We start from the raw sequence: 27870 nt of genomic DNA on the forward strand, positions 1-27870 counted from the left end.
TTCCCTATTTGTACAGTGGAAGAACATTTTTCAGAAAAGCACCCAATTTATAGATTACTTTTTGTTTTTCAGATTTTAGTAATAAAGTGGCAGGTATTTTTGCCTGAAATTCATAATGCCAGTATTCTTACATTCCAACAAAACATGATACTCATCTCCAATTCTGGCTTCATTAGGTTACAAATCCTCTGACTTCTTTCCAATCCTTTATATCTACCGATGACCTTTGGGATTCTTGTGTTGTTTAGCCTAAGGTTGCAAATAGCCTGTCTATACTTACGGTATTCACATAGAAGGTATTTTTCTAGTTTGTAAGATGTAATTTTTCTAGTTTTTCGAACCCCCAGATTTCACATGTGTACAGCATGACTGGTGAGACCAATTTGTCGAAAAGATCCAATGCAACATTTACTGGTAAATCAAATTATCTACATTTACTAAGGAGGGAGTACATGGCACGTGAGGCCTGCTTGTGTAATTCTTCGATAGCAATCTTAAATGATCCATTATAGTTCATAATAACTCCAAGGTATTTGAAACTATGGACAAGCTCTAGGTTGACTCCATTACAGACAAACTTTAATTTGCTTTTCTACATCCAAAGACTGTGACCTTTGTTTTTTCACTATTGATTTTCAATTTCCATTTTTCACAAAAACCACACATCAGGTCTATTGCCTTCTGCAATCCCTCCTTTGTATTTGACATGATAATTGTGTCATCCGCGTATAATAATACCAAAAGCTGGAAATAGCTATCGATAAGTGGGTCGTCATAATTAATAGACTGGCAGCCATTGTGAATAATTACATTTGGAAAATGTTGCCATATATATGTTGTCTATGCTATGGTGTGGTATACAAAAATGGCCATAACTTTTTTTTGCGATGTTTCCGGCAGAGCATGCCTCTTATTCTGGACCTTAATGACTAAATGAATAGAAAAAATCACACCCGTGTGAACTGAGTGGTGCAACTCTAGCCTGGTTAATAAACCAGACTAATATCGCACGGATCCGCGGGATATTAGTCTGGGGAGGCTCAGCTTGGATTTCATTTCCAGGGAAACATTTTCTCTTTGACGCAATTGGTCAGAGCTACTGTCAGTCAAAGGTCTCAAGCATTGAACGTCACTGTACCAAAGCCCGCCCATATTGCATACCGTGTCCCTATTGGGCGCCCACGTTCTCGTGTGTAGGAAATGGGCGTAAAATTGAGCCTCTCCAGACCGAAATCCGCCGGTAGGCAATTTTTTTTGCCAACGGCTGATTCGGTCTGGTTTATTAACCAGGCTAGTGCAACTCCCCTCTCTCTCCTCCCCCCCTCCTCCTCCCTCTCTCTCTCTCATATTGGCAGGCAACAGTGCAGCACTATCTCTCTCTCTCTCTGTTTCTGGCACAACAGCGCCCCTACTGGTACTCATTAAAGTCACATACTGTAGTCACATACAGTACATAGTCACACAGGTAGTCACATAGGTTAACAAGGACATTGCTGTTCCTTGGAGTGGTTGCACCACTCAAAAACACAAATATAAAGTACGGCATGACATCACAGGTCCTCTCAAATTTGCTCCTATGCCTAAAAGTAGGACCAAATGTGCATACTTTTGAGAATTGTCATCCACTCTGAAGCGTGCGCTTCATGAGCCCTTATGTGAATAATACTAAACATACTCCTGCTTCAGAGTTGGACATGACGTACACGTACAGTACAGTATATACAACTGCAAGGACTGGTAGTTCTCTTTTGAGAATGAATACAATCACGATTTTACAACACTGCGTAATTGAAATCATGATTGTCATATTGTTTTCATGAGCCTATAGGACCAGGACCACAACGCATTACCTGTACGTAGATTATTGAGGCAGTTTATATTGTAATGGATATGTTAGAATGCCAAATACATTATGCATTATTGTGTATTTCTCTGCCTTCCATTCAATCTCATGTCAGCAAGCTCCCTCACCAATGTGCCACTATCCATCCAACAGCTGACCGGAAACCTCCACGCTGTCAGTAAATGTATACACTATACTGTGTAACTATTTGTGTGTTGCCCTTATCTTTAGCGCAGATCCTTATATGAACATTAACAGCTGTAGAACTGTCTGGGGTTGGGGCTTGTGCCCTGAGGGGCTGCCGGAACAGGCTTTTTCCTATGATCTGTATGTTATTCTTATGCCTGAATCTTCCTAATAAATTCTCAACACGATCAATACACTGGCCTAAAGCTGGATTCAAGATGGGTTGGTCAGCTTGGTCAAAGTGAGATGGGGGTTGACTCTGGAGTCCTCCTGGTAGTCTCTCCATAGATGTACGCAGAGCAAACACAGAAGAAAAGTGGGTTGGCGTGACCACCTTGATTAGTGGAGCTCAGTGTATCTCACCTTCATTATTCCTATTGAGCTATTGACTTATCCTATGTTACTTAGATAGGTCTTTCCTAAAAACATATATTATGTTGACTGCTACTGCTACTACTAAAGTAGGCTTTTCTGGGTGCTTAGGAAGTATTTCCCCTTAAGCGCCTTACAGTGATTGGGAGCCCCAGGTACGAGGACTCACACACACTGTGAATGGGCAGGGAGCCAAGGTCAGACCAAACCGACCATGCATTTGGGGAGGAGCCTGCCCCTCTGGCAGCTTGAAGGTGAAGGCCTGCATCAGGGTGGTGAACATCAGAAACAGCTCCATCTTAGCCAGCTGTTCGCCCATACAAACCCTGCGACCTGATAGACAGAATAGAAGAGAATGTTTATTGTCCACTATTTACTTCTACTCTGGTATAATTAAACACAGATAGATGATAGATATGAAGTAGTACATATCCCACTTTATAGAATCTTCATACATCTTCGAGTTGTATGGCGAATCATTGGCCCAAAATGTATCTGTACCCAATAATACAAATGCATTCATGTACCTATGTCGGAGCCCTGTAAAGTTTAAAAAAAAAGGTTTTGATCCCACGATTTTGTAACCCGATGTTTTCCCGGTGGCAATTGCCTAAGGCTAAGCTGTAATCCTGGGTGCTACTCTCCCTCTGCCAACCAGGGGAAAGCCCCAAACTGAGCTCATGCTTCCTGTCCACAGAGATCCAATTATGCATGAAAATTGAGCAGGCCGCTTCTTATCACCTGACAGTGGGGGAGTTTCCCTAGGTAGGACCTAACCCATGGAAGAAACACGTTATTCCAACCAGTTCCTTTCCCCCTCCATCGCAGGCGCCCCAGGAATAAAATGTATTATGACAAGGGTGAGGCAGTATAGAGAACAGGATTACTGCCTGCAGCAGCATTTTGTGAGGGTACCCTGGCCTAGGGGACATGGAAAGAACATGCAAACCGTTTCGCCAACCCCACCTAGGGTAGGGGGTCCCCGGCGGGAATCTAACCCGGGACTAGCCTGACCTAAGCAGAGACATTTCTGGTCTAGAGGGGCGGGTCGCGCCTCAGAAATGCGCGCACCCTGATTGGATCTCATCGATCTGTCCGTCACCCCCGGCCCCTCCTCTCCCCCCTAGTGCAGCGCTACGTCACATCATTTAGAGCGACGCCCACCCGGAAGGGTTGACTCCCACTTTTAGACTGGTTCAGCCCACGGCTTTTTCCAGGCTTTCATCTTTCGCGCAGACGAAATGAAAGCCTGGGTATCGAGGCTAACCCGGGACTGTCAAGCTGTGAGGTGACAGCACTACTGACCGTGCCATATGAGGTCTTAACTGGTTCACCTGTGAACAGTATGACCTACCAATCCCAAATGGCATGAAGCACTCTTTCCTCTGCAACCTCCCTTCATTGTCCAGAAAGCGTGCAGGGTTGAAATCATCTGGGTTCTCCCACATAGTTGGATCTCTGTGTACAGACCACAAGTTGGGGACAATGACAGTTCCCTTGGGAATGGTGTAGCCTCTGAAAACTGACAAAATACAATACAAAATACACATTATAGGAAAATAAATTAACAAGGGAATTGCTTGAACTAATCGGTTCAATGTAATAATAGACTATAGTCTATCACACAGATATTGTTACATGACAAACTCTGTATTGTTGGTTTGTGGGCTTTTTTATACCAACTCGTGAAGAATCTGAACACTGATAATACAAGCCGATATACAAGCTGGCTATTTAATCAAAGCCTGTAAAAGTTCTACAGCAATTGTGTGGAATAAAATGTAGTATGACAAATGAGATAGAGAAAATAGTAACTGGGTTGCAGCAAAGATGTGAATAGACAATGACATGCACTGTATTGATGATGGTATGGAACTTTCTGGTGTTCCTGTAGGAAGTTGCAGGAAAAGAGTATGTCCAGTCAATGTTAGAGGTAGGCAAAATATTACCTATGGTATCCGAGGCCATGTGAGGAATAGCCAGCGGAACCACTACCGTCATCCTCTGTACCTCCATGATGGTGGCCTCAGTGAAGGGCAGAATGCCCTTGTCAGTGAGGGAAGGGCCCCGATCTCTCCCCACAACCTCGTCAATCTCTGCCTGGACCTTCTCTGGACAATTACAATGGTTAGAATTAAACATAGTAAGCAACCAAGCCCCTCCTATAATATGTCCACGAAATTCGGCAATATGGTAGAGGGTTGTGACGACTCGTGAGAATCGCTGAAGAACTGAAGCTCATTCATCAAAAGACCTCCGGCCTTTAGATCTCCCCATGAATTAATTATATGATCTTCTCCATGCACTCTTGACGTCAACGATTTTCATAGCCTGGTTAATCACTCCCTCTTGAAATCGCACTGCCATTCATTTGTTTGGAGTCTGGGCCGTGCTAATGCATGGCTGGCTGCGGGAGTACAGCGTTGACAGACAACCCCAGCCAAACAGCGTAACAAAAAAGTGACATAATCTCCAGTCTCCAACCAGATATTTAAAGCGATCACTTGTTAATTGCAACCATAGGTCGCAGTTTACTATGAAAATCGGCATCTCCTGTCAGTCACGCTCTATATGGTAAATACTGAATTAATTCAATATGTTGATCTGACCTCATCAAACCCTGTACACTCATGGATCTCCATATGTGGAGCTGACTATCATCACCTGGCTCTCCATATATGAAGATCACGACACTGACCTCTTCAAACCCTGGATAGCCATACAAGGAGAAGACTGGATTCATCACCTAGATCTATATGGAGCCGGCCAGCAACTCTACATCTGACCTCACGGACACCAGATTAATAGTTTAACTCCTGTGCCGTATTAAGAAGCTCTGTTGTTTCAGCGTGACCTCGCTTCTTGCCATCAGGGCGTCTTACTGGTTGAGTGGTCTTCTTTACCTCAAGTTCTCTGAAGTGTTTCTATGGCTCATTGTGCATATTGTGAATAGCTTTTTTCTTTATTACGTTATTGCATTTATGGCTTGAACCCATCTTATCGCAGCTTGCAGCTATAATTTTATTTGAAAGTGAAATATAGTGCAAGTAACTTGAGTACAAATTTGACAGAGCAACTTTCACTTGTAGTAGATCATGCACAAACATTCCAATTCCACCTATTATCCAGCCAGATGTAATTTTACTACAAGCTCATACTGCCACCTAATGGTTAAAACTAACATGATAAAAGTGGTGCAAATATGAACAGAATCAGACATTTACTTTAGCTTGCTACCTTTTGGTAAGTTATTATGAGCTACTTTCTGTTGAGAAATTCCATGCAGGTGAAGTGTTGGAGTTTGGAAGTGCTCGTCAAAGTCACTGAACGGCCCTGTGTACCACCTGTTTCGAATTTGCACATTGTAATGCGTTAATGAAAACGAGTGCTTCCAAACTCCAACACTGGTGCAAGTAGCCACAGAGTCACTGTAGGGACCAATACACTGTTATTACACTGTTATTAAACTACTTCCATCCTCTCTGTTAAGGAATTCCGCATGGGAATTTAATAAGCTGATTTGCTCTGACGTAAATTTCTCAATTCATTGTTCATTGATATTAATGTTTGTGTAAGACAAAGTTTACCCTAATAGCTGGTTATAGAATGGGCTAGCGCCCCTCAAAAATCTAGTGTTGCAAATTGCGTAAGTTGAGTGAATCGTTAGTTACATCCCTACCGAAAATGTTTTAAACTAGCATTCAAACAAGGATGAACTGAACTGGGCCTATATGACTAATTACCTTGTACATCCGGATATAAAACCATATAGAGCAGGATCCACAGGAAAGAATTAGCGGTGGTGTCGGTACCGGCGATGAAGAAATCGCTTATTATATAAAAGAGGTAGTCTTCTGAAAAACTGCTGTCCATTTCACCATTGGCTTGCTGAGCCAACATCTCTATCAAGTACATATCTATAAGATCCCTGGGGTTACCAGGATCCAACGTTGCCCTATGCCTAGCAATAATCCTCTTCAGAAACACTGTTATGTCCCCTTCTACCTGCCGGAGCTCCTTGAAGACCCCACAGGGAAGATGGTACAATGGTGGAAAAACGTTGATGAGTACTGCAGGGCTGTTAACGCTGATCTCCATCCCACGTGCCATTAGGTCCAGCAATGTGCGGAACTCACGGTCCTCGTGGTGGAAGCGTTGACCCAGACTTAATAAGCAAATGACGTTGGACACAGCGTTGCTTACCAGAGGGCTGGGGTCGATTCCCCGTCCCCCTGACTCCCCACTGAGTCTCAGCAGTTCCTCTTTGACTACAGCCAGGCCCTCCAGGACGCAGGGTTCTAAGCTCAGCTTTCCCAGGCCGAAGGTTCGAAGAGTGCTGTGGCAGAACTTGCGCTGCTTTCTCCACACTGGACCATATGGTGCAAAGACTATGCCTTTAAGGTCCAAAACAAAAAGGGAAATAAATTTGTGTTTAGTTTCAGCGGTAATTGTTTGTCTATTTATAATTTCGCTCTCTGCAGTAAAGGCCCATACTAGGTCTGGTCTCACCAGAGATAGGGCCATACATGGTTCTATTTGTTTTAACTTTACCTATGAATGATCCTAGATCAACCCATTTAATTCAAAAAGTTATAATGTAGGCCTATCAAGAGTGCAATACACCTCCCAACCGATAGGATCGCGTAGTTGAAAGCATAAAACTGACAAAATGACCGCAGGATCTGATTTCATCCAAAACGGATACACCGGGCGATCGGATCAAATGCTTTTTATTGAACAGTTATGAACAATATGTAATGCAAGGGTGCTAATACCCGCCCGTGTACATTTATAACATCCGTGGCCAGGGGATGGGCACTATATTTGAAATCTGAGCGTTTATGTAGATGTTAACGTTGCAATTAAATCTAGCAAGCTGCGCAAAACGGGGTGAAATTGCGTAATTAATGGGGCTGCACAGCACACTCACGGGGTGCAATGGGTGCATATAATCCGTGTAATAGTGAGTGAACCGCTTCTATAGTCGCTCTCGCTCACCTTTACGTTTAGTCATGATGGTGATGGCTGGAATATCCGGCCTGTCTGAAAACACCTCTGCGTGGTTGGACAGAGCATCCCTGATGACTTCATACCCGTTCAGCACAACGACCAACTGACTGCCCACGAAAATGCTGTACACGTTACCGTACACTTTGGCTTGCTCCATCAGAAATACCTGAGGCGATAATGCAGTTGACTTGTTGCTGGGCTCCTGTCGACCTCGAAACCTCTTCCAGACGAAAGAGGGGACGAGAAACCACCCGAAGTTGCCCACAATCGGCCATGGTTTTGGACCGGGGGGGATATTTGCAAGATAGCGTCGTTTTTTATAGATGTACATAGAATAATAGACAGTCCAGAATACAACCAATAACAAAAAGCTTACATGCCATAGCGGGATAGGTCGTAGTTCCTCTATCCATAATAGCAAACGCATGCTTTTGGTACCAAAGACAAAGTGAATTATGCGGCCATAGTATTCAGTCTTTATCAGACAAGGACGTACGTGGTGAATGCCTGCACCCCTGAGTCGCGTTTTTCCCTAATAGACGTTTTTCCTGTAATGTTGCGCAAACTTGGTCAACTTGGATTTTGTCATGTTATTGTTTACGGGTAGAACTGTGTCGTGCTTGATGTGTCACGATCGACGTCAACAAATGGGATGATCCCATAGGATGGATCCATGCTCCATACGCATTACGCTATGACGTAGGCGAGTGGTTCTCATAGTGGAGTCCGGGGACCCCCAGGGGTCGTGACTCGTGAGGGGGTTCAGGTTAGCCTGGGTAAACCCACTCCCCCTGCTGGACAACATTTCATATTATCTGGCGAGGGGGGAGGGGTTTACCCAGGCTAGGTTCAGGTGGTCCCCAGCAGTTTATCCAGTCGGCCCCATCTGAAAATATTTTGTGTCACGTACAACAAACATTCGTTTTTTCCCCGGTGGAAACAAAATCCCCTTTTGGCCAAAAAGTACAGTTTATACGTGTGGTGGGGGGCTCAGAGTGCGTCCACTAAGGAAAGTAGGCTTTCTATTGACACAACCCGTGTTTGTATTGGTGAGTAGGTCAACGTTCGTGAGATTTCCACTAAAGAGGAGAGGCTGGTCTGATTTCGATTTGAGATTTAACCCCGTTTGCCCCATAGCCTTACTGGAGGGCAGAAATTCGCAGAATCGTATCAGGAAGGGTATGAATCAGAGCTAGAGAACACTGAGGTTTACCTGAAAAAATAAAATATAATACAGTAGGCTATAAATTATGAGCATTCATCACTGTCCCATTCCACAAATAGTAACAATTAAAACATTTTAAGTGGCTTGGAATTGTGAGCGCAATAAGAAAACACACCAAATTCCAACATTGACAAAGCAATTATTCAATAATATGTAAACATTCATTACATTTTTCTTTTTGATTAGTAGGCTACAGACAGTACTCGTTTATTATGATGTTTTTACACAGTATTGTATATTTGTCTGGCACTAATGTTTCAATGCATAGAGGATATGCATTTTCTTTTTTACTTTCTGGCCTTGACGGCCCCTACATGATACATCCAAACAGAAAAGTCCTATTTGATTGCATTAAACGTTGTTAAAAGACAATAAACTCACTTTGCCACTCGATTATTCCCTCACTTTCTGCATGCACTTACTCATTTAATGGAATACTCAGGACCAGCAACGGCTCCAGAAAATTCTGCCTGGGGGGCTATTTAGAGCCAGATTTCCAGAACGGCCTGTTATAGCGCCACCAGGAGGCCGATTTCTACATTAGGCCTACTCCTCCAGATTATGTCCAAAAATCCCGCAAATTCTTACACACTAGTCATGTGTTCAAGACGGATCTGTCAGATAATTCATATTCCGTCCTAATTGGCTTGCATTTTGAACAAAAAGCCTCAAGTCATGAACGCAATTCAATTTACGTGAAATCTTTCACAGACTATACTAGCTTTCCTGCACCCTGGCCTGGGCAAGACCTACGCTTTAGAGGCTATCATTTGTTTGGGGCGGAAGTTGCTTTTCACATTGGCCTGTTATAGCGTCAACAGGTGGATTTTTGCAAAACACATTTTTGGAACAAAATGCCTCAAATCATCCAATTGCCATCCAAGGCGTAAGAAGAAATGACACCCTTTTCAGATTGGCCTATTATAGCTCCACCAGGAGGCCACAACCTGACCTGCCCTGGTGGAGACCTGTGCACCGAGGGGCACTTTATCTAGTACGTAATCATATTTAGGGCAATAAAACAAAGAGTTAACTTCATTTTCAATTTCACCAAGTTCACAGAACAAGCAGTATCTCTCTTCCTCTGGAGTGGCATATCTGTCTTTTATGAGTTAGTTCGCATATCACTACATCATTTTTCGTTATACCTGGAGAACATTTTACTTCTAATTTAATTTTGAAAATAATTATTAGAATTATTAGAATAAAATAAACTTCTCAATTAGTTGACAATTAGTTGAGGGAGCCTTCCCTGTCTAATGGAAACAAGCCATAGTGCTTTCTTGGGTTCAATCCTTTTAGCATTGTATTTGTATGAAACTGTACTCTTCTGTGCTTGTTTTGCAAACTGTTAGTATGTAAGTATTCAATCAATCAATCAATCATGGCATAGCCTATCATATGAGGCCTTGGCCACTGAATTTGTCTGAATTTAACCCACAATGTAATGGTAAATGCTACTTCATGGACACATATTTCTACCAAAACACATGTTACTATGAAAAAGATAAAGGCATGTCACAGGCCTACAATAATGACATAATAACCACTTATAATAGTGATAGATTGAATCCAAACAAAAATAACTCAGGAACTTTAATGTAATTAAAGTTTAATACAACCATACAATGTTGGAACTAGCTGTAATGCACACTTAAGGCTATTAAAAGAAAGAAAAAAAGAAAAACATTAAAAACAATAAAAACCAATAGAAAACAAGTCAAGGCTTAATATGGCAGTTTTCAGATAATTACTAACATTGACAGTATTTCTAAGGCACCTTGTGACTCGGATACATGGACATCACACTGAGGTATTCACCCTCACCCTTATACTGAGGGTGGCAACAGATCTAAAGAAAAAAAAATCGAAAATACTGTAGCAAACCTGCAAATCAATGACAATGAATGATCTAGACAATGAATGATACATTTTGGTCATACAGAATCATAATTTATATTATAAAAACATGACACCAAGTGTTGTAAGAACATGATCTCATAAATAAGTTATAGTGGCGAAGTACATATAGAGACAACACTGATAATTGTTTCTCTTGATTTCTCTTAACCACAAACATCCTTCACTGTAAACCCATTCCTTCATGAAACTGAAATACTCTTCATGTGTCACTGACACAGCCTCCCAATCTTATCACCATATCTCATGTCAAGCAGGAGATTTAATACTGCATGGAATACTGATCCTGTAGGTTGTTGGTATGCCTAGGCTTGGCATGTGGAGTTGATGCGCGAGTGCTGCCTGTCACTCCTCTCTTGTACTTTGCACCATGGAGTACTTCTTACAGGGGTTCTTGAGGCAGGAGGGAGGCCAGGTAATTGGCCAGCTGTAGGAGCAGGGCACCGACGTCTGCACATTCCGTTCCAGGAAGTTAAAGACGGGGTTCCACCAGGTGTTTGTGAGGTAGTTGTTGGGGGAGCACTTCAGCGTCTGGTGAATACAGGAGATGGTGGTTAATAGAAACCCAGAAACTGTAACACCTTACACCAGATGTGTCTAAAAGTCCAAATAAATAACGGGAATAGTGATTAAAAAACATCAATTAAAAACAGAACGGTAAAACACGCACAATAAGAATTGGTGGCGGCTGCTTTGATGTGGGTTGGTAGGGAATTCCACAGAGAGGATGCAACAACTGAGAAAGCCCTATCACCCCAGGTTTGGTGCTTGGTCCTTAGCATCCATGAACCTGAGGGATCTGGAGGGGGCATGAGGGGAGAGGTGTATAGGGAGCTGGGTTGTTGAGGGCCTTAGAAGTGGTGAGTGGCATTTCAAATGTTTAATGTGTCTGACTGGGAATCAGCCATGGAGTACTGGTGTGATGTGGTCTCTGGAGTGGGTACTGGTGAGCAGGCGAGCAGCAGCGTTTTGCACACTGTCATTTATTGAGGACTTTGTTGGTGGTGCCGCAAACGGCGTAAAGGAGGCTGTTGCCGAAATCAAGCAAATTATAGTTTGGGTCTGGGGTGAGCAATGTTTCTTAGGTGGAAGATGGCAGTTTTGGTGATTTAGTTGACAAGTGGCAGCAAGAATGAGAGGTTAGGGTCAAGGATGACTCCAAGGTTACAGATGAATTATGAATCCAAGGTTATGGATTAATTATGGGTGAATTGGTCTTCTTTGATGTATGAGAAGTTAAGTCTCGCAGTAGCCAGACAATTAGATCCATAAGAAACGTCTGGGGCACAACTATTGAAATGTATTGAAATGGATCGACCCCTAAGACAAAAAATAAAGCGTGACAGACATAGGAACTGACCAACCACTGTCTTCCATTATAGCCCAGCCAATCAGAGGCTTACATGACTTTCTCTGGCAAAACCCGGACATGCTGACTTGTGATTCAGACCCTCCGTCGACGGAATTGATGACGATGATTATGATGCGTAATATACAAAGCCGTATCTGTGCCAATGTGGCATTGTCAAATTGCGAAATTGTTATAAATATTCTATGCATTGCAATTATGGTCATAACATCTTTGTAATTTTGTAATTGTAGGTCCAGGACAGTCCAGATTTGCTGTCATTCATTAACGTGCCCAGCAGAGGGCATACATAAGCAATCAAACTCGTTCAGATTATGTTGTACATGTAACAAGATCACACAATTGTTAAATTATATTCAAGTACAGTTTGTAAATACAAATCAAAGATGCGAATATAATCCATTTCTAATGGATGCCTTGGCCTGGGAGAGAGGTCATCAGGTGGTCTCCAATCTTCTTAGAGTGTTTCAACCCTCAACCACTACACTCTCCTGTTGCCGGGTCAGCAGTGATTGGCCAAGTCACTGCCCCTCTCCTCCAGGCTTCCAGCTATTCAGTATTTTAGCTGTGACGTGAGCGCCCCCTCCTGAGATACTTCCGGGTACTACTTTTGTGTCGCTTTTGTGTCCCCATAGAGTTATACTGTGACGCTCCGTCGGACTAAATCTGAGACGAAAACAACCACGAAAGTCAAATTTTACCGCTTTCCTCGCAACAACAAAGCTGCGCTGCTCTCCCAAATCTGGCTGTGACAGGCCGTCTGCCCCACATGGAATACCATCGCCATTTTATTTTATTGTGTCAACTAAATCCTCATTAATGCAAACTAGATTCAACATACTCAAGCCTGCACACATTCTAAATATGCCCCCGAAATATTTTACAGAGCAAATGGATTTGAATGTTGCCACCTTCAATAATAATGATAATAATAGTCTTTATTGTCTCCACATCATATATTTTTGGACACTTGTACAAAACATTAATAATTCTACTCGAGTTGGAAGCATTAAGACCCATTTTAACAATCAATGGCTTCATTTCTGAAAAATAACGTCATTGTAAAAAGATTCACGCATTTAGATATTCTATTTACAATGAGATGCGGACGGGAGCTGGTGCCGCTTGGACCCGGACGTAACGTAGCACTACAAAATGACGTCGGACAAGTCCACGGAGAGGAACCCTGTGCGCAGCCATCACCGAGGTGCAACCAGCACCGGGAGGGAGAGCCACACCCGGCCAACAAGCAAGTGCGAAAAACCTGCCGGCCAGGTGCAGCAAACCAGTGCTGACCACACCCCCGTGGACCCGCCCACTGTTCTTTCTCCCCTGCCAGAACTAGCAGGAAGCTTGTGTGTTCTTGGGGGACATCAGGCACTGAGGTCTCTAGGACTATGGTTTGCCTCCTGCCTAGTGTCCTCCTACGTCTCACCAGACTGTTTCGTCTGTGCGGTGTGCATGTGTCCGTCCCATAGACTGTAAAAAATATGGACAAAGCGTTCCCCGGGTCTAACATGAACGTAAAATGAAGCCTGTCAGTCCTTGAATTGTACATCGCCATCTTTCTAGATCAGTTTGGGCCCAGCTGGCCCATTGGCTGGCCCAGACAACGAGGTGGGACTTACCCCCTTCTTCTTAGTTGGTTTTTATTTTGACTCGAGTGGGTGGGGAAACCGATCATAGACTGTAATGGTAGCCACGCCCCTCAGAACATACGCGACTTTATGGTCATTTTTTTAATAAATGGGACCATAATTTTCAAAAAAGAATATTATGACATTAGAAATGAGACTTTAAACTAGTGACTGGAAGCAGAAAGTATTCATGACCATGTTTATTAAATTAATACAGTCTAGGTGAAGTTGGGCCCAAATACATGGACTTCTATGGGGCTATGGGTTTTTTTGGGCCCAATGACAGCGCCACAACAGGCCATTATATGAACTTTCAGGAAATCCCGATTTCCTTGTGGCTTCACAAAATATCTGTCTGACTGCCCCCCTGGTCCGTCCTTGTCCACACTTGGTCCACACACACACACACACACACACACACACACACACACACACACACACACACACACACACACACACACACACACACACAAAGACCACTCGGAAGAGTATGTGTATCTCTGTCCGAGGGGTTAAGATCTGGAATGCCCTACCAGAGGAAGTCAAACACAGTAGTGACTTTTCAAAATTTAAAAAATTGCTCAAGCGAATCCTTTTGGCCAAATACAGCATACTATAGGGAAATTATGTATAATGTTGACGTTATTGTATGATCAACTGATACTTCTTTGTACAGGTTTTTGATAAGTAATTAGTGCTGTAATTATTAATAATTAATTAACTAATATTATTGTATATATGGTAACATAAAAATGTCATGTAATGCTATCTCTACGGTGACACTGGGGGGGGGGGGGTTTGGTGTAGGGTGAAATTCTCGTTAATGTAATGAGTATTACATTTCATGTTCTGTAAGTAGGATAGGCATTTATAAGCTTTTAGCTTCTGCCTACTCCTTTTGATCATCTTCATGTTTTATTTCGGTTTTGTTCTGTTTTCAACGGCTTACATTCATTGTCTTTAAATATTGTATTTGAAACTGAAGGATGATCAAATAAACTAAACTAAACACACACACACACACAAAGCATGGTCTATGAACTGTACGAGGCCTATTTTCATGTTTTCTTCTACGACTGTGTGTGCTTGGTAGAAATAGCTGACTTGTGGTGAGCGACACCGTCATTTTGCAAAGTACAGCTCCATGGTCTGACCTGTAAGTTAGCCATGGTGTGGTACCACCAGAAGAGACGCGAGGTGATGAAGTACGCCACAACCACATCCACACTGTAGTGCTCATGGGCCACCAGGATGCACACCACGCCCACGGCACTCAGCAGCCAGCACATCAGGTGGTACCACCAGAAGGAACGTGGAGAGTCTGCAGGGAGGGAGGAAGAGGAGCAAATATATAATTAAGTAGGCCTAACAGTTGGGTAATGGTGGGGATGTTTCACTTAAATAAAAGTATCAATACTGCAATATGGAAATACTTACATCATTTAAAATGTACTTGAGTAAAAGTACCAAAAGTATCGGCATCAAAATGTACTTAAAGTACCAAGTACTCATTGTGCAAAATGTCCCATTTCAAAATTTCAAATGTATAAAAATCCTTAGTAAATAGCAGATCTACAATGCGATGCATTGTGAGCTTGTATATCGGCTATTTTAAAATGCCCTAAATGTATATAGGGCTGAAGTGGTTCATGTAGGCTATGTTTTTAAATAAAATCTACTAGTCTAAAAGTAACTAGTAACTATAAAGTTTTCAAATAATTGCAGTGGAGTAAAAGTACAATATTTGAAATGTAGTAGAAGTAGAGTAGAAGTAAAAATACAGAAAATATGAAATACTCCATGAAGCAAAAGTACCTCAAAATCGTACTTAGCTACAGTAAGTACAGTACTTTCCACCACTGCAGTTAGGGGGGGGGGGTGGTTTGCCAGGATAGTCGAAAGTGGTTACAAAGACACTGTCCTGTAATTAACGGGTCGCAGATTTGATCCCTGCTAACAACATTAACCCTTTTTAATATAATCTATTTTCAATATATTCCCTTTTTAAATAGGGCATAAGTAGTTAAAATCCAATGTGTTCAGTTACAGAGGACATGAAAAGCCATCATGATGTCAACTAGCATTAATGTCAACAGTCAGTAATGACTGATAACTGCAGTATTAAACAGATGTAGAGAGATTGATACTGTAGCATGATTGATGGCATTGATAGCTCTAGTTAACCGGACTCCACCAGATGGGGGCAGCAGAGAGTACACAGGGTCCCCTCCTCCGAACCCTGTGCTGCCCCATCTGGCAGGAGTCAGGTTAAGCTCTAGTACCCACACAATCTTTTATCTACGTAAGATGCTCAAGTGAAAGACATGCAATGAGGAGTGAGTCCTACACGGATGGTTGAAAGTGGGGGTTTATTCAAGAGATCAGACTGTCTTAAAATGTAATCTATCATTTAATTATTTGTATCACCTTTGCTCATGCCAGACTTGGCCCTAAAATTCAAAACAATCTGTGTTTTCCCAGATCACAATGTGTGGTGGCACACAAATGTCTAACATAGAAATGGAACAGGATTGATGAAGACTGCAAATTAAGTATCAAGCTAAATAACACAAGCATTAATTGCATTACTCACACTCCTTGATAAATAGGTAGGTGAGGGTGAGCATGACGGTGTGTCCGCTGTATAGAAAGTCTCCACACATGAGATGGGAGCCAGTGATGGACAAACCTCCACCTGAGATCAACTGTAGAACACGCTGGATCTTTGCCTGTGAGTCTCCATGCAGCTGAGAGGGAAAACATGGTGGATGGAGAGAGGAACAAATCATGAGCGATGGGAGCTGATCAGACTCGCTTCAATTGCCAAGTACAATAGCTGTGCAGGAGGTTGTCTTGGTGATATACTGTATTTATAGTCTTGTAGTGAGTGAGACACATGGATACTATAGAATAACGTGAAAGCTTGCTCTTGACCGTGGCTGTAACATGAGTCCCTAAGGATAAAGGCAACTAAATGGATTGGTAAACAGTAAACTCACCTTAGGGGCACATGTCATGTGCATGCCAGGTACGGGCAGGGTAGTGATGTACATTGTGACGCAGCGGTACAGGTACAGGGTGCCAATCAGGAAGAAGAACCGCCTGCTTGCTATTGACCTGCAAAATGTATGAAATGACATGAACCCATGTTTATGACCAGGTGCAAAACATGGCAGCCTGCTGACTTCATGCAATGTTTTGGCCTATACTCACGGTTTTAAGTGAGAGATAATTCCAAAATATTGGCCTGGCATTGACCTATATCAAGCCATAAGAATAGTAGATGCCTTAAGGTAATCCCTGTTAAGTGTTAAGTTGTTATGGAAAGGCACCTATTATTGTACGGGAGTTGTAGATTATGTCATATTGGGTAATACAAATTCACCATTTAATTGGGAAAATCAATACAAAATATGAAAGGTAGTAAAACATATTATTACATTTGCTTTCACCTCCATTTGCAGCAGATTGGTGTGTAAATATTCAGTTTACATTGTTAATACGGCTTCACATAAATGGAGTATGAAGCACAAAAGACAAAGAAAGAAATGTGTACTACTACACGATAATAATAATAAATAAGACGGGGTCAAGCCATAAAAGCCCCTCTCTTCACAGCGTCTCGTCTTTTTTTGTTACACTGATTGGCTGAAGGGTTTGTCTATCAACGCTGTACTCCTGCAGTCAACCTTGCATTAGCAGGGTCCAGACTCCACACAAATGAATGAAATGTGATTTCAAGGGGGAGTGGTTAACCAGGCTATGAAATTATTTGACATCGCTTTCTTGAAGTCATCAAAAGTGGTCTCGAGTAGCTCTCTACTCGATGATGATGTATCGACCCACATTGTGTCACAGCCCCACTCCCTCTATCTTCCTATTGGTTTCCCCCAGGAAAACGGGCCAGGGAAGATGTACGATGAGATCACAGCCCAGCAAGAAAACGGGCCCGGGAATAAAGATGTACAATAACAATAGTGGGCTCACTACTCGAGACCACAATAACGACTAAATAAACGTAGACTGCAGCTACAACGTTACACCAAAGCTTCTTACTTGTATCTGAAGAAGAACAGCTGGACAATCCAGATGGACACCAGAACCATACCATTGATCTCTGTAATTGTAAACGCCCACTTGACCCGGTCGATGTAGTCGAAGAACTTGTCCGGGAGTGGTGGGCTGTCCTCTTTGGCTGGGACCCTCTCGTGCACCACGGTGATCACCACAGTCGTCAGTACTAAGTTGAAGGCTGCATAGAAGAACGCCACAGCCGTCTTCCACCACTCCATAGGCAGACGGTTGACTTTGGCGTCGGGCACAGAGATCTTGACGTAGTCCTTGTGCCTCCCAATGGCCTTCCGGAAGCCCCGTTTGGCGTCCTCCGTAACCGGAGTGTGGACGGGGCAGGTTTTGCCAGCGTTGGGAAGATCAGCACCCTCCATGACTGGGGTCAGATTGTCAGTGGTAGGGGCTCTATCACCCAGGTGCTCCGGTGGTGCCATTGGTGCCCACACTGTCCACCCAAAACACTGCTACTGTCTCCTCCTCTGAGTCTCCTATGGAAACTGCAGCCTCCACTGATGCGTTAGACTGCCGCGAGAGACAATGAGAGAGAGATAGAGGGAGAGAAACAAAGCAAAACAGGGTGAACCAAACATATTCTGCTAATATCATCAGAAAGCATAACATTCACGTCGCCGCGTCATTAGTCCAGTAGACGGCTCATTATTCTGCGCGTTGCGCATTACAAACCCTGTCCCGACCCTAACCCTAACCTTAACTGCACGCCGCACGCGTAGCCACGTATAGTCAGTCGGACTAATGGAATGTCAGAGTTATGGGCAGTCCCCGACGTTCACATTCTTACACAATAATGAGTAGAATGAGTATATTTAACATTTGTTTTATAATAAAATAAATCATATCTTTAACAGTCCACATTTGAATCGTAAAGCAGGGTTGTTTGCACCCAACATGAACTCAGCATGTTTCCCTACCTGAGCTAGCCTAAGGCCATCAGATGCCCTTTGTGTAGGCCATGTGTAGAACCTCTCATGTATAATTTACCGCACATTGCGCACAATCCCTCTGAACAGTGTCACACGCCAAAAATGAAGTCATGACACCGCCAGTTAAAAGTATACATTCACTACAGTCACCTTTTGTAAAAGTCCTCCAAACATAATGCTGTACATCAAACATTCAAAAACGTATCATAAATAATAAACTGACACCGAGAAATGTTGTCACTAACTTTAAAGTTGAGCCATCACTGATGGACAGCTAAGGTAATCATAATCAATAAACTGACACATCAAAGTGTGAGCATGAAGTAGGGAAGTGCATTGTAGTCTTGAATAGTCACTTTTCATGTTGAACCCTTTTCCATTAATGACATAGCAGAGAGAGAGAGAGAGAGAGAGAGAGAGTGAGTGAGAGAGATGCGCAGGGATGGCCATTTCCATTCTGTTGTAACTTGAGTGGTTTGAGTATCTTTAAAAGGGCCATTAATGGTATTGGGTATGAGGCCCACAATGCATCACAATAACAAGTCATTTGGGATTTATACAGAATGGCATGTTTACTGGACACCGTTAATGGATACTACACAAACTCCTCTCATCAAATCACATCTCCATGTGGTTGTCTAATGTCTACACACTCCCCAAGTCCCCAAGACCATTACATAGGGTTGTTGGCCTAAAATGGGGAGACATTTAAAAAATAAAATACATCACTCTACAACAGTCCAAGTCCAAGTTCAAGAAGTCACAATTGTTTTATATTCCATTCTGATGGGCTAAAGTTGCTTTCCAAAGTTTGCAGGATTGGCACATTTTGAACAAAATGAATGCTGTGTGCGGTTTTCGTGACATTTTGCACCCACATTCCCACTAGGCAGAGATAGAAACTTGCCACTTGAAAACTTTCAAATCAGCCAAATTTCGCCAAATTTCAGTGGCGCTCTAACAGGCCGATTCGTGCTTTAACCTATAACTGATGTCCTGACCGATCTGCTTTGTACGCACACTCTCTAGACTCTAGAGTGAAAAACATCGTCCCTGCTTTTTCATATCTGCCTTTTATTGTGCAATCAGGAGGCTGATTTTTGTACTTACTCAACAGATGTCCAAACATCACGTAAATCAGTACACAGTATCTCAATAGTTATGTGATCAACACGGATCTGTCCGATCTTTCATATTGCATCCTGATTGGCTATTATAGCGTCCACCAGGAGACCACAATAACCTACCTGACCTGGTGGAGATCTAGCAATTGTTCTCGTTAAGATATGTATTGTGTGGTACTGACTTAAATCTGTAAAACAATACATGAAAAACGTTTTGAGGTTTACAAATATGATTTTGTAATGTATGTTGATGATTGCTAATAATACATTTTACACATTTAAAGTTGTCTAAGACAGCTTTAAAGCAGAGCTCAAGACCTATTTCTTCACTCTTGCTTTTAGTTGAGTTTTTAAATCTCTGTGTTTTTTTTCATCAACACCAACCCATACTTTGCTCGTTTAAAACCATCCTGAAAATCTTTCTGAAGATTATTTTGTGAATTGATAAATATAAAAAATCAGTTTTCTCTCTGTGTGTGTGTGTGTGTGTGTGTGTGTGTGTGTGTGTGTGTGTGTGTGTGTGTGTGTGTGTGTGTGTGTGTGTGTGTGTGTGTGTGTGTGTGTGTGTGTGTGTGTGTGTGTGTGTGTGTGTGTGTGTGTGTGTGTGTGTGTGTGTGTGTGTGTGTGAGAGCAAGGTAGTGACAGCTGAAATATAATCAGTTTACTTTTACATCAATTTATGAGAGAAAACATTATCTCAGAGGAAAATGTATTATGTATTATGACGGAGCTCCATTTAGCTAAATCATAGAAGGTTAAGTGTTTATCACATTTATAAGTGATAAATGGCTGGAGAGCAAAATGTTCTGCAGACATTTGAGGTCCAAAAGCTCATACTGGGAATAACCAAGATGGATAAAAATATGCCCTGCGGAAAAAAAGACAAATGGTATAACTCTATTATATCATGATGGCCCTTATTTTATTACAGAGATCATATTTCCTTTGCTTCGTCATCTCTGTGGCTCGTAGTACTAAGTTGTGTAATCCTCCCCTTGCCAAGGACCTCCATGAGAAAGTAGCTGGCATGCAGAGTGGCCGAGTGGAGGATAAGGAGGGTATGGACCAGTGTACCTGGGATACACTGTTGAGTCCTCTGAAGATGTTGTGAATATCCTATTATGTACTGTGCATTCTGCTCAGCAGATATCATTCACTTGTAATACTGTAGGTTTAAGTTTATGGCCCCTCATTGTGAGACTGCACTGTGTGTACTGTACATTTTCCTCTGTAGCAGGCAGTACACTACAGTATGTTTTCCCACAGCCAGTGCACACCAACGAGTGCTCTACAGTCTACTCTACAGGGATGGGTGGTGATGGAAAACTGGCAGCAAAACCTATTCCACATGGTCACAGACAGTAATGGATGGCTTGGCCTGCTCCACTCTCCCCGGTGCTATTTGCAGAGAGAAGCCACCGAGTTGCCGTCAAGGCAGCATTTTCCTTGAGAGGAATGGGGACACTGCCGCCATTTTGAGGCCTTTATAATGACATAGTAGCATTGCTGTCCACTCATTTTCTCCTCCTCACACAGCCCTGATATTCTCCATCAAAGGGAAGGTTTAAAAATAAGTCGCTCCAGCAGTGACCCAGCCCTGCGGGAACTGGGGACATCGTTACGCGGGGAGGCACGTGTCAAGCTGTGGTGTTACTGTACACCAAGCCTGTAAACAGAACATACTGTGATCTAATTGCTCAATGGGAGTGAAAATAAATTACTAAAACACTGAAAAGCTCATTGATTTATTTACGCGTGAGGTAGGCTACTGTAGAGTAATATTTCTATATGTCTGTATACTGTATGTCTGTTCTCTGTTGTATTATACAATACACTACCAAATGTTATTGCTCTTACTCTCTAAAGAACTCATTTAGCCCCATTGCAATTAGTTTGCTGAAAATGCACATGAAATTATGTTTCATTGTATGTATGGGAAGTTTGGAACTACACATTTTGCACTACGCAACACATTGTTCACTGCACGAACTATATACGCAACTTTTTTGAAAAGTGTATTTCTGATCATCGCTTGTCTGTATGTGATGTTTTGGAATGGCTTGAATGTATTTTGAATCCAGAAACGAACGAACAAATACACGCACGCACGCACGCACGCACGCACACACACACACACACACACACACACACACACACACACACACATGCACACACACACACACACACACACACACACACACACACACACACACACACACACACACACACACACACACACACACACACACACACACACACACACACACACACACACACACACACACACACCTATCTGTTAACATTAAAACAAATGGTATCCAGGCCTTGCTGTGAACTTTTACTCTTTTATGGTTTTAGGTTGTTTTATTAATGTCCATTTTTATATCCATTTTACCATTGGGTTTTAGAGGATGGTTTCGGACCATGGTTTAGGTATGCGGTCTAGCCTAACTTGGACTCAGGGGGGTGAACGCCTCTGCCTTGCATAGTCCCCAGTGAATAGGCATGTTGCCCTTCACTGGTAACCCTATTTTGGTATTCTTTTTAAATATATGAAGGTATTGTGGGTTGGGATTTTACAAAAAAGCCCCCCTTTTAAATACATACATACATACATACATCTCAGAAGTTGAAGCAGTTTTTAAGGACCAACTTTTAGGCCAGTGTAACAGAGCATGCTTTTGAAAACCATTGAAAACCATGCCTTCCAAGTATATTTGTGACCATTCATTTGTGACCATCAAAACAAGACTGCCACACTGCTAGAAGTGTAACGGTGTGGCATAGTTGTCTCCACCAGGCCGAAGGCATGGGGGGATAGTATGTTTTGCACGCCGTCCGTCCGTCCGTGTGTGTGTGTCTGTCCGTCCGTCCGTGTGTCCGTGAGCAGCTAATCTCGGCCACCGTTAATCCGGTCGATGCCAGATTTTGCACACACACTCCCTGGATGCCAACGATGAACCTCTGCCCCAAAATTTCCAGAACGGCCTGTTATAGCGCCACCAGGTGGCCGCTTTGTGCAAAACAAGTTTTTGCACAGTACACCTACAGATTTTGTCCAAACATCGCGCAAATTGGTACACAGTCTCTCTAGAGCCATTCAACGAAACGGGTCTTTCAGATTTCTCACACTCCATCCTGATTGGTTAAGATTGGCTTCCAAAGTTCACAGGAGTGCTCAGTTTCAAACAAAATGCTGCAAATCATGAACACATCGCGTGATTTCCGCGAAAATTGTGCACGCACATTCCCACTAGGCCAAGGAAGAAATGCCACATGAACAATTTCAACTCAGCCTCAAGGTGGCGCTATAACTGGCCAAAAAGTGTTTTTACCTCTAATTTACTTTTGTTGCCCTTTTATCCAACCACCAGATGAAGGCAAGCTGCAATGTCCTACATTCCTATCCTGGTGGAGACCTGTGCCCAGAAGGGCACTTTTTCTAGTTTCCCTATGCAATTGAAATTTTGGTATCTGGTTAACTGGTTTGAATCCATATAATATCTATACAATATACAGTACATTGACTTGAAAATATCAATTGAAAAACATTCTTGAAGTATTACATTTCTTTCCTTCATCATTTTACATTACATTTATCTTCTTCCTGCTCCTTTTCTTTTATGGAATATGTATTGTATTTCCCATAGGGGAATCTTAGATCGCCTCATAAGAACTGTATCCAATGCTCTATAAAGAGAGAGCAGATAGCAGAGTCAGTGTTGTGTTCTTCTATCTTTAAAACTTAAAATTGATTTGATCCTGGAGATATTGCTGAGTCAGCTGAGATGATAAAAACTCAAGGCTGTTTAGTCTTTAGCCACTTGAACACTTTAGATTTGATTTAATCGAAAGTAATACATAAAAACAATCAAAGAAACATATAATAGCACCTTTCATACATAAAATGCAACCCAAAGTGCTTCACATAAAACAAATAACAAGCAGCGGAATGCCAGAAAACAAAAAAGCAGGTCAATACAAGACAAAATATATACAAATTAACAAATACAAATAGCAATACAAAAATAAAAAATGTTAAGGAAAATAATTGAATGTGAACACAAGATCAATTTAAACAAATTAACTTTTCAACTCGCTCTTAAAAACGGCAAAGGAGGTTGCCCTTTTAAAGGTGCAGTGGTAGTGTGTTCCACAACTTGGGGCCATATACTCAGAAGGCGGCCTCACCGGTGTTCTTATGTTGAGCTTTGGGTAATTTTAGTAGAAGAGCGGATGAAGACCTGAGTGTTCTAGTTGGTACAGAAAAATGTATGGAATCCTTAATAATATTAAGGATTCCATAGATTCTTCTGTTCCAACTAGAACTTGGCACCTAAATATATTATATGAAGGTGCCAAGTTATTAAATGCTTTAGAAACAAATATAACAAAAGTGCTTTGAAATCTATTCTAAACGATACTGGTAACCAATGTAGTGTTGACAGGACTGGACTAAATAATGTGATCTCTTCTTCTGGTATTTGTTAAAATTCTAGCTGCCGCATTCTGGATTATCTGTAATTATTTATAGATCTTTTTTGGGTAATCCTGTAAAAAGGGAGTTGCAATAATCTAGTCGGCTTGTGATAAAATAATGTCTATGTATATAGAGTATATAATTCTATGACTTTTTTCCTCAACATAAAAACACGACAAATCAAATTTATTCAATAAATAAAACCAATTTTCACAACAAAAGTCATCACAGTGTTGTGAGGTCAGATTGGCTGTTTTAGGTGAAAACAGATAAACTGAAAAGTCACTAATATAGAGCCCTGGGGGATTCCACTCAACAACATATGGGGTTCAAGTGGTTAACATATTGTGATCAATTTATACTGTGGTGCTGTTGAAAATCCTGAAATATCCTGAAATATTCCCATCTGAAATATTCCCAACTGAAATATTCAAATGTGATTGTCTTTCACTTCATGACTTTCCAGACAAAAAAATATATTTTTAAAGACATTTTGAAATTGCCCTGTAATTGTCAAGAGAAGAGGCCGAACACAAGCAATCAATAATCAGGGACAGAGCTGCAAGATATAGCTATTAATATAGCTATTAATAATTCATAATTAAGCAAATAAGGGATGCGTGTGTACTGTGTAGTTATGACATCAACCGGGCTAAGACGTTTCACGTGAGAGTCCAAAATAGATGTAACCTACAGCCATTATCCTCCTGAGAGGAGATGTCAATTCATTCTGAACAGAACCGGTATCTTTTTACTATAGGGCCTTCAAATATAGTACCTTTCTAACAGACTGTGACTTTAAAGGCGTAATTTTGTTTCCCCGGGCAGCACTGGTTGGCAGGTACAGTATCAATACACTTTTAGACCAACATGTTTGTGGCAGCGTGGATAATGACATTTATTTCTTGATCACCTCTTGTCTTGATTGTTTAAACATGACATCATGGGCCACTATGCACGATAACAAGCTTGATAAGCCCAAAGCTTATTGATAACGGGTACTCAATAAGCTTGTTATCGGATTGTTTTCGGGTATCGGTTATCGAGCTCCATTCCTTCCTACTACTACTATACTACTACTACTACTACTACTACTGCTAATAATAACTATAAAGGGGCATTCTGTGGAGCGCATATCTCCACCAGGCTGAGCTACAGTCTAGCCAGTGCTGTCATGGGATCTGTCAGTTTCAGAGGAAGTTGTGGGGTTATCTCGACCATGCCGGAAGGCCAGAAGACAGAGACGTATTGATTTAGCCACTGTCCATCTGTTTGTCTGTGTGTCTACAACCAATTTGTATCTGTCTCAAACCAATGAAAATATGAATGCAGCGTCCGATTTGTACACATTGAGGGGACAGACAGACAGACAGACAGACAGACAGACAGACACACAGACACACAGACACACAGACACACAAACACACACACCGTGGCTGTATAGAAAGCTTCTGCATTCCTGTAAAGACGATACATTACAATATTTATAACGGGACACGATATATGGTCTGATCTTGGGTTGGAAAACCATCCCAGTTTCTACTTTCTTTCTACCCCCTGTGTTCTACTGGTTTACTGTCCAAGAATGTGCTCATAAAATACACAATACTGTCTTTGCCTTTATAAATGACTTAAAATGTTCATGAAGAAGTTTTACTTACTATAAAAAAAAATCTGTTCTGTTACAAGGGAAAGGCATGTATTCACATGTTTGGCATCAGAATATGCTCACAGTACCAAAGTAAAAGTACTACATTTTAACAAAATGTGTCCAACTTTTATGAAAATAGAAGATCGGCTTGCCTCTGTGATGTAGTGGAAAAAAGTCATAAATTTTACTTATGTACAGTACTGGAACATTTCCGACATATTGTTTCTATATGTTACAATAATATTGTTAAATTATGTTGTCTAGCATGAAACAAATTATAATTAAGGAGCAGATCCTGGAGGGGGTGATTCAACCACCTTTCTTCTGACCAAATGGAAATGTTGTCCAACAATAACAATTTAGTATGTATGTATCTATCTATCAACCTGACCAACAACTGGTCGTACTATAACACAGTATTGATACAGTATTACAGAATACTTAGTACTTACGATGCACTATATTCCTGACGTAAACTAAAGGTAATTCAATAAAGCCAGTAAGTAGCCTAAAGTGTTGCAAGCCAATTCTTTTTCTAACAGAACATTCAGAAAATGCAATGAAAGACAGAATTTACAACTGAAGTGGTTCCACTGACTGAATGTTACTGTATAAAAAAGAGCATATACACACACTTTGATCTTTACAGAAAATATTATGTATATTTCCATCACACCACAGTGTCACTTGCCTCCGTATTAAGTGTTGCAACATTGGGAAAACATATACCTGTATGCTTGCAGGCCAAGATTCTGGACAGTAAATTGCAACCCAGGTGCACGCACGCACGCACCCACGCACGCACGCACTCACACACACACACACACACACACACACACACACACACACACACACACACACACACACACACACACACACACACACACCCTCCCTTTGCCTTAACCACATGCAGGGTGGATGCTGGCGGTAATGTCAGGTTCAGGGTTTTAGCAGTGGGCGACTCCCAGGCCTCCAGTATAGGGCGGCAGCTGTTTGTCTCTCTGTTTCTAGGTTTCCAAGTTTACTTTAGAGGACTAGCATAGTGGGCCCCACACACAGTGCCTAACCACCATGTTCTATATGAGGCTACAGGGAGAGGCAAGAGGTTTGAGGGGTCTGTCTGTAATTAAAGCCATTTCCATATGCAGTCAGAGAGAGCTATACTTCAATTGGAAATACTCTAGACAAATGGATTACTATAATGAAATTAAGGCAAGGAACCATCAACATCATTCATATGATTTGTAGGCTATTAAACTGTGTATAGGCTACACATAGTCACATACTGAGCTATAGTGCATAGGCTACAACAGTCTAATGCATTTGAAGTTTTCAGAGACTATACTCAAAGTGTTACAACAGTTTAGCTTAAGCCTTAATTGTGTCACCATGATTCATGATGAAGATGATATAAATAACCTGTTCTATTGATTACACACATTGATAAGACATGATACCATGACCAGCTATAGGCTATATAGTATTTGGAATATTTTGTCTCTGCCAGCCTTGATCTATTTTATTTAGATGTATTAAAGAAAACTTGCTTAATTTTTTTGCCTCTAACTGTAAACAAATGATGCGCCTGCATTAGGCTATATCGATTTTAATATACAGTAGCCGTATAGGCAAGCACTAGGCACGTGAGTCAGATGATGGAAAACAGGTGATCAGGTGTACCTACAAAACCGCCGTGGAAATGATCGAAACATACATAATTAGTAATTCAAAATCCATAATGTCAATGTCCGTATAGCATCATCATCCTACCTGCCTCCCTCTCGCCTCCAGGAACCTCTTCCCGACCGTAGTTTCAGTTCCGCAATCCCCTCCTGTTGCGCTCCGTTCGACCAGAGCCCTGTCGGTCTGTCTGTAGCCTGTATGGTTTACTGCCTGGTCTGTTCTGAAGGCTACCTATGATGGTCTGTTACTGGTGGTACCACTGGTCCATTGTAGGCTACAACGAATGCAGCATCTGTGCTTCTGAGCCAGCGCACAGCGCTCCTCCCTATAAGCCCAGATGCACCACGGCTCCGACCTT

At 41.9% G+C, this 27870-nt stretch overlaps 2 protein-coding genes across 3 annotated transcripts; both read right to left on the bottom strand.

Moving 5' to 3' along the window:
* Window positions 1-1357: 1357 nt before the first annotated feature.
* On the bottom strand, window positions 1358-7908 carry cyp2u1 (cytochrome P450, family 2, subfamily U, polypeptide 1). Of its 2 annotated transcripts, none has more exons than XM_083764951.1 (5): window positions 7400-7908; window positions 6145-6795; window positions 4351-4512; window positions 3756-3923; window positions 1358-2734 (listed from the first exon to the last, which is right to left on the bottom strand). In XM_083764951.1, exons 1-5 carry the CDS (start codon window positions 7836-7838, stop codon window positions 2535-2537), a joined length of 1620 nt encoding a protein of 539 aa, XP_083621077.1. In that variant the 5' UTR covers window positions 7839-7908; the 3' UTR covers window positions 1358-2534. The 2 variants fall into 2 exon arrangements, with proteins under 2 accessions (XP_083621077.1, XP_083621078.1); XM_083764952.1 differs by having other exon boundaries at window positions 2554-2734; window positions 4250-4512.
* A 2329-nt stretch (window positions 7909-10237) lies between these two features.
* Window positions 10238-27831, bottom strand: sgms2a (sphingomyelin synthase 2a). The gene is made up of 6 exons (XM_083764801.1): window positions 27600-27831; window positions 17619-18155; window positions 16562-16679; window positions 16156-16309; window positions 14717-14883; window positions 10238-11087 (listed from the first exon to the last, which is right to left on the bottom strand). The coding sequence occupies exons 2-6, from the start codon at window positions 18065-18067 to the stop codon at window positions 10902-10904; spliced, it is 1074 nt and encodes a 357-aa protein (XP_083620927.1). The 5' UTR covers window positions 18068-18155; window positions 27600-27831; the 3' UTR covers window positions 10238-10901.
* Window positions 27832-27870: the final 39 nt, after the last annotated feature.

Source organism: Protomyctophum parallelum (genome assembly GCF_964188405.1).
Source record: "Protomyctophum parallelum genome assembly, chromosome: 5".
Taxonomy (NCBI): Eukaryota; Metazoa; Chordata; class Actinopteri; order Myctophiformes; family Myctophidae; genus Protomyctophum; species Protomyctophum parallelum.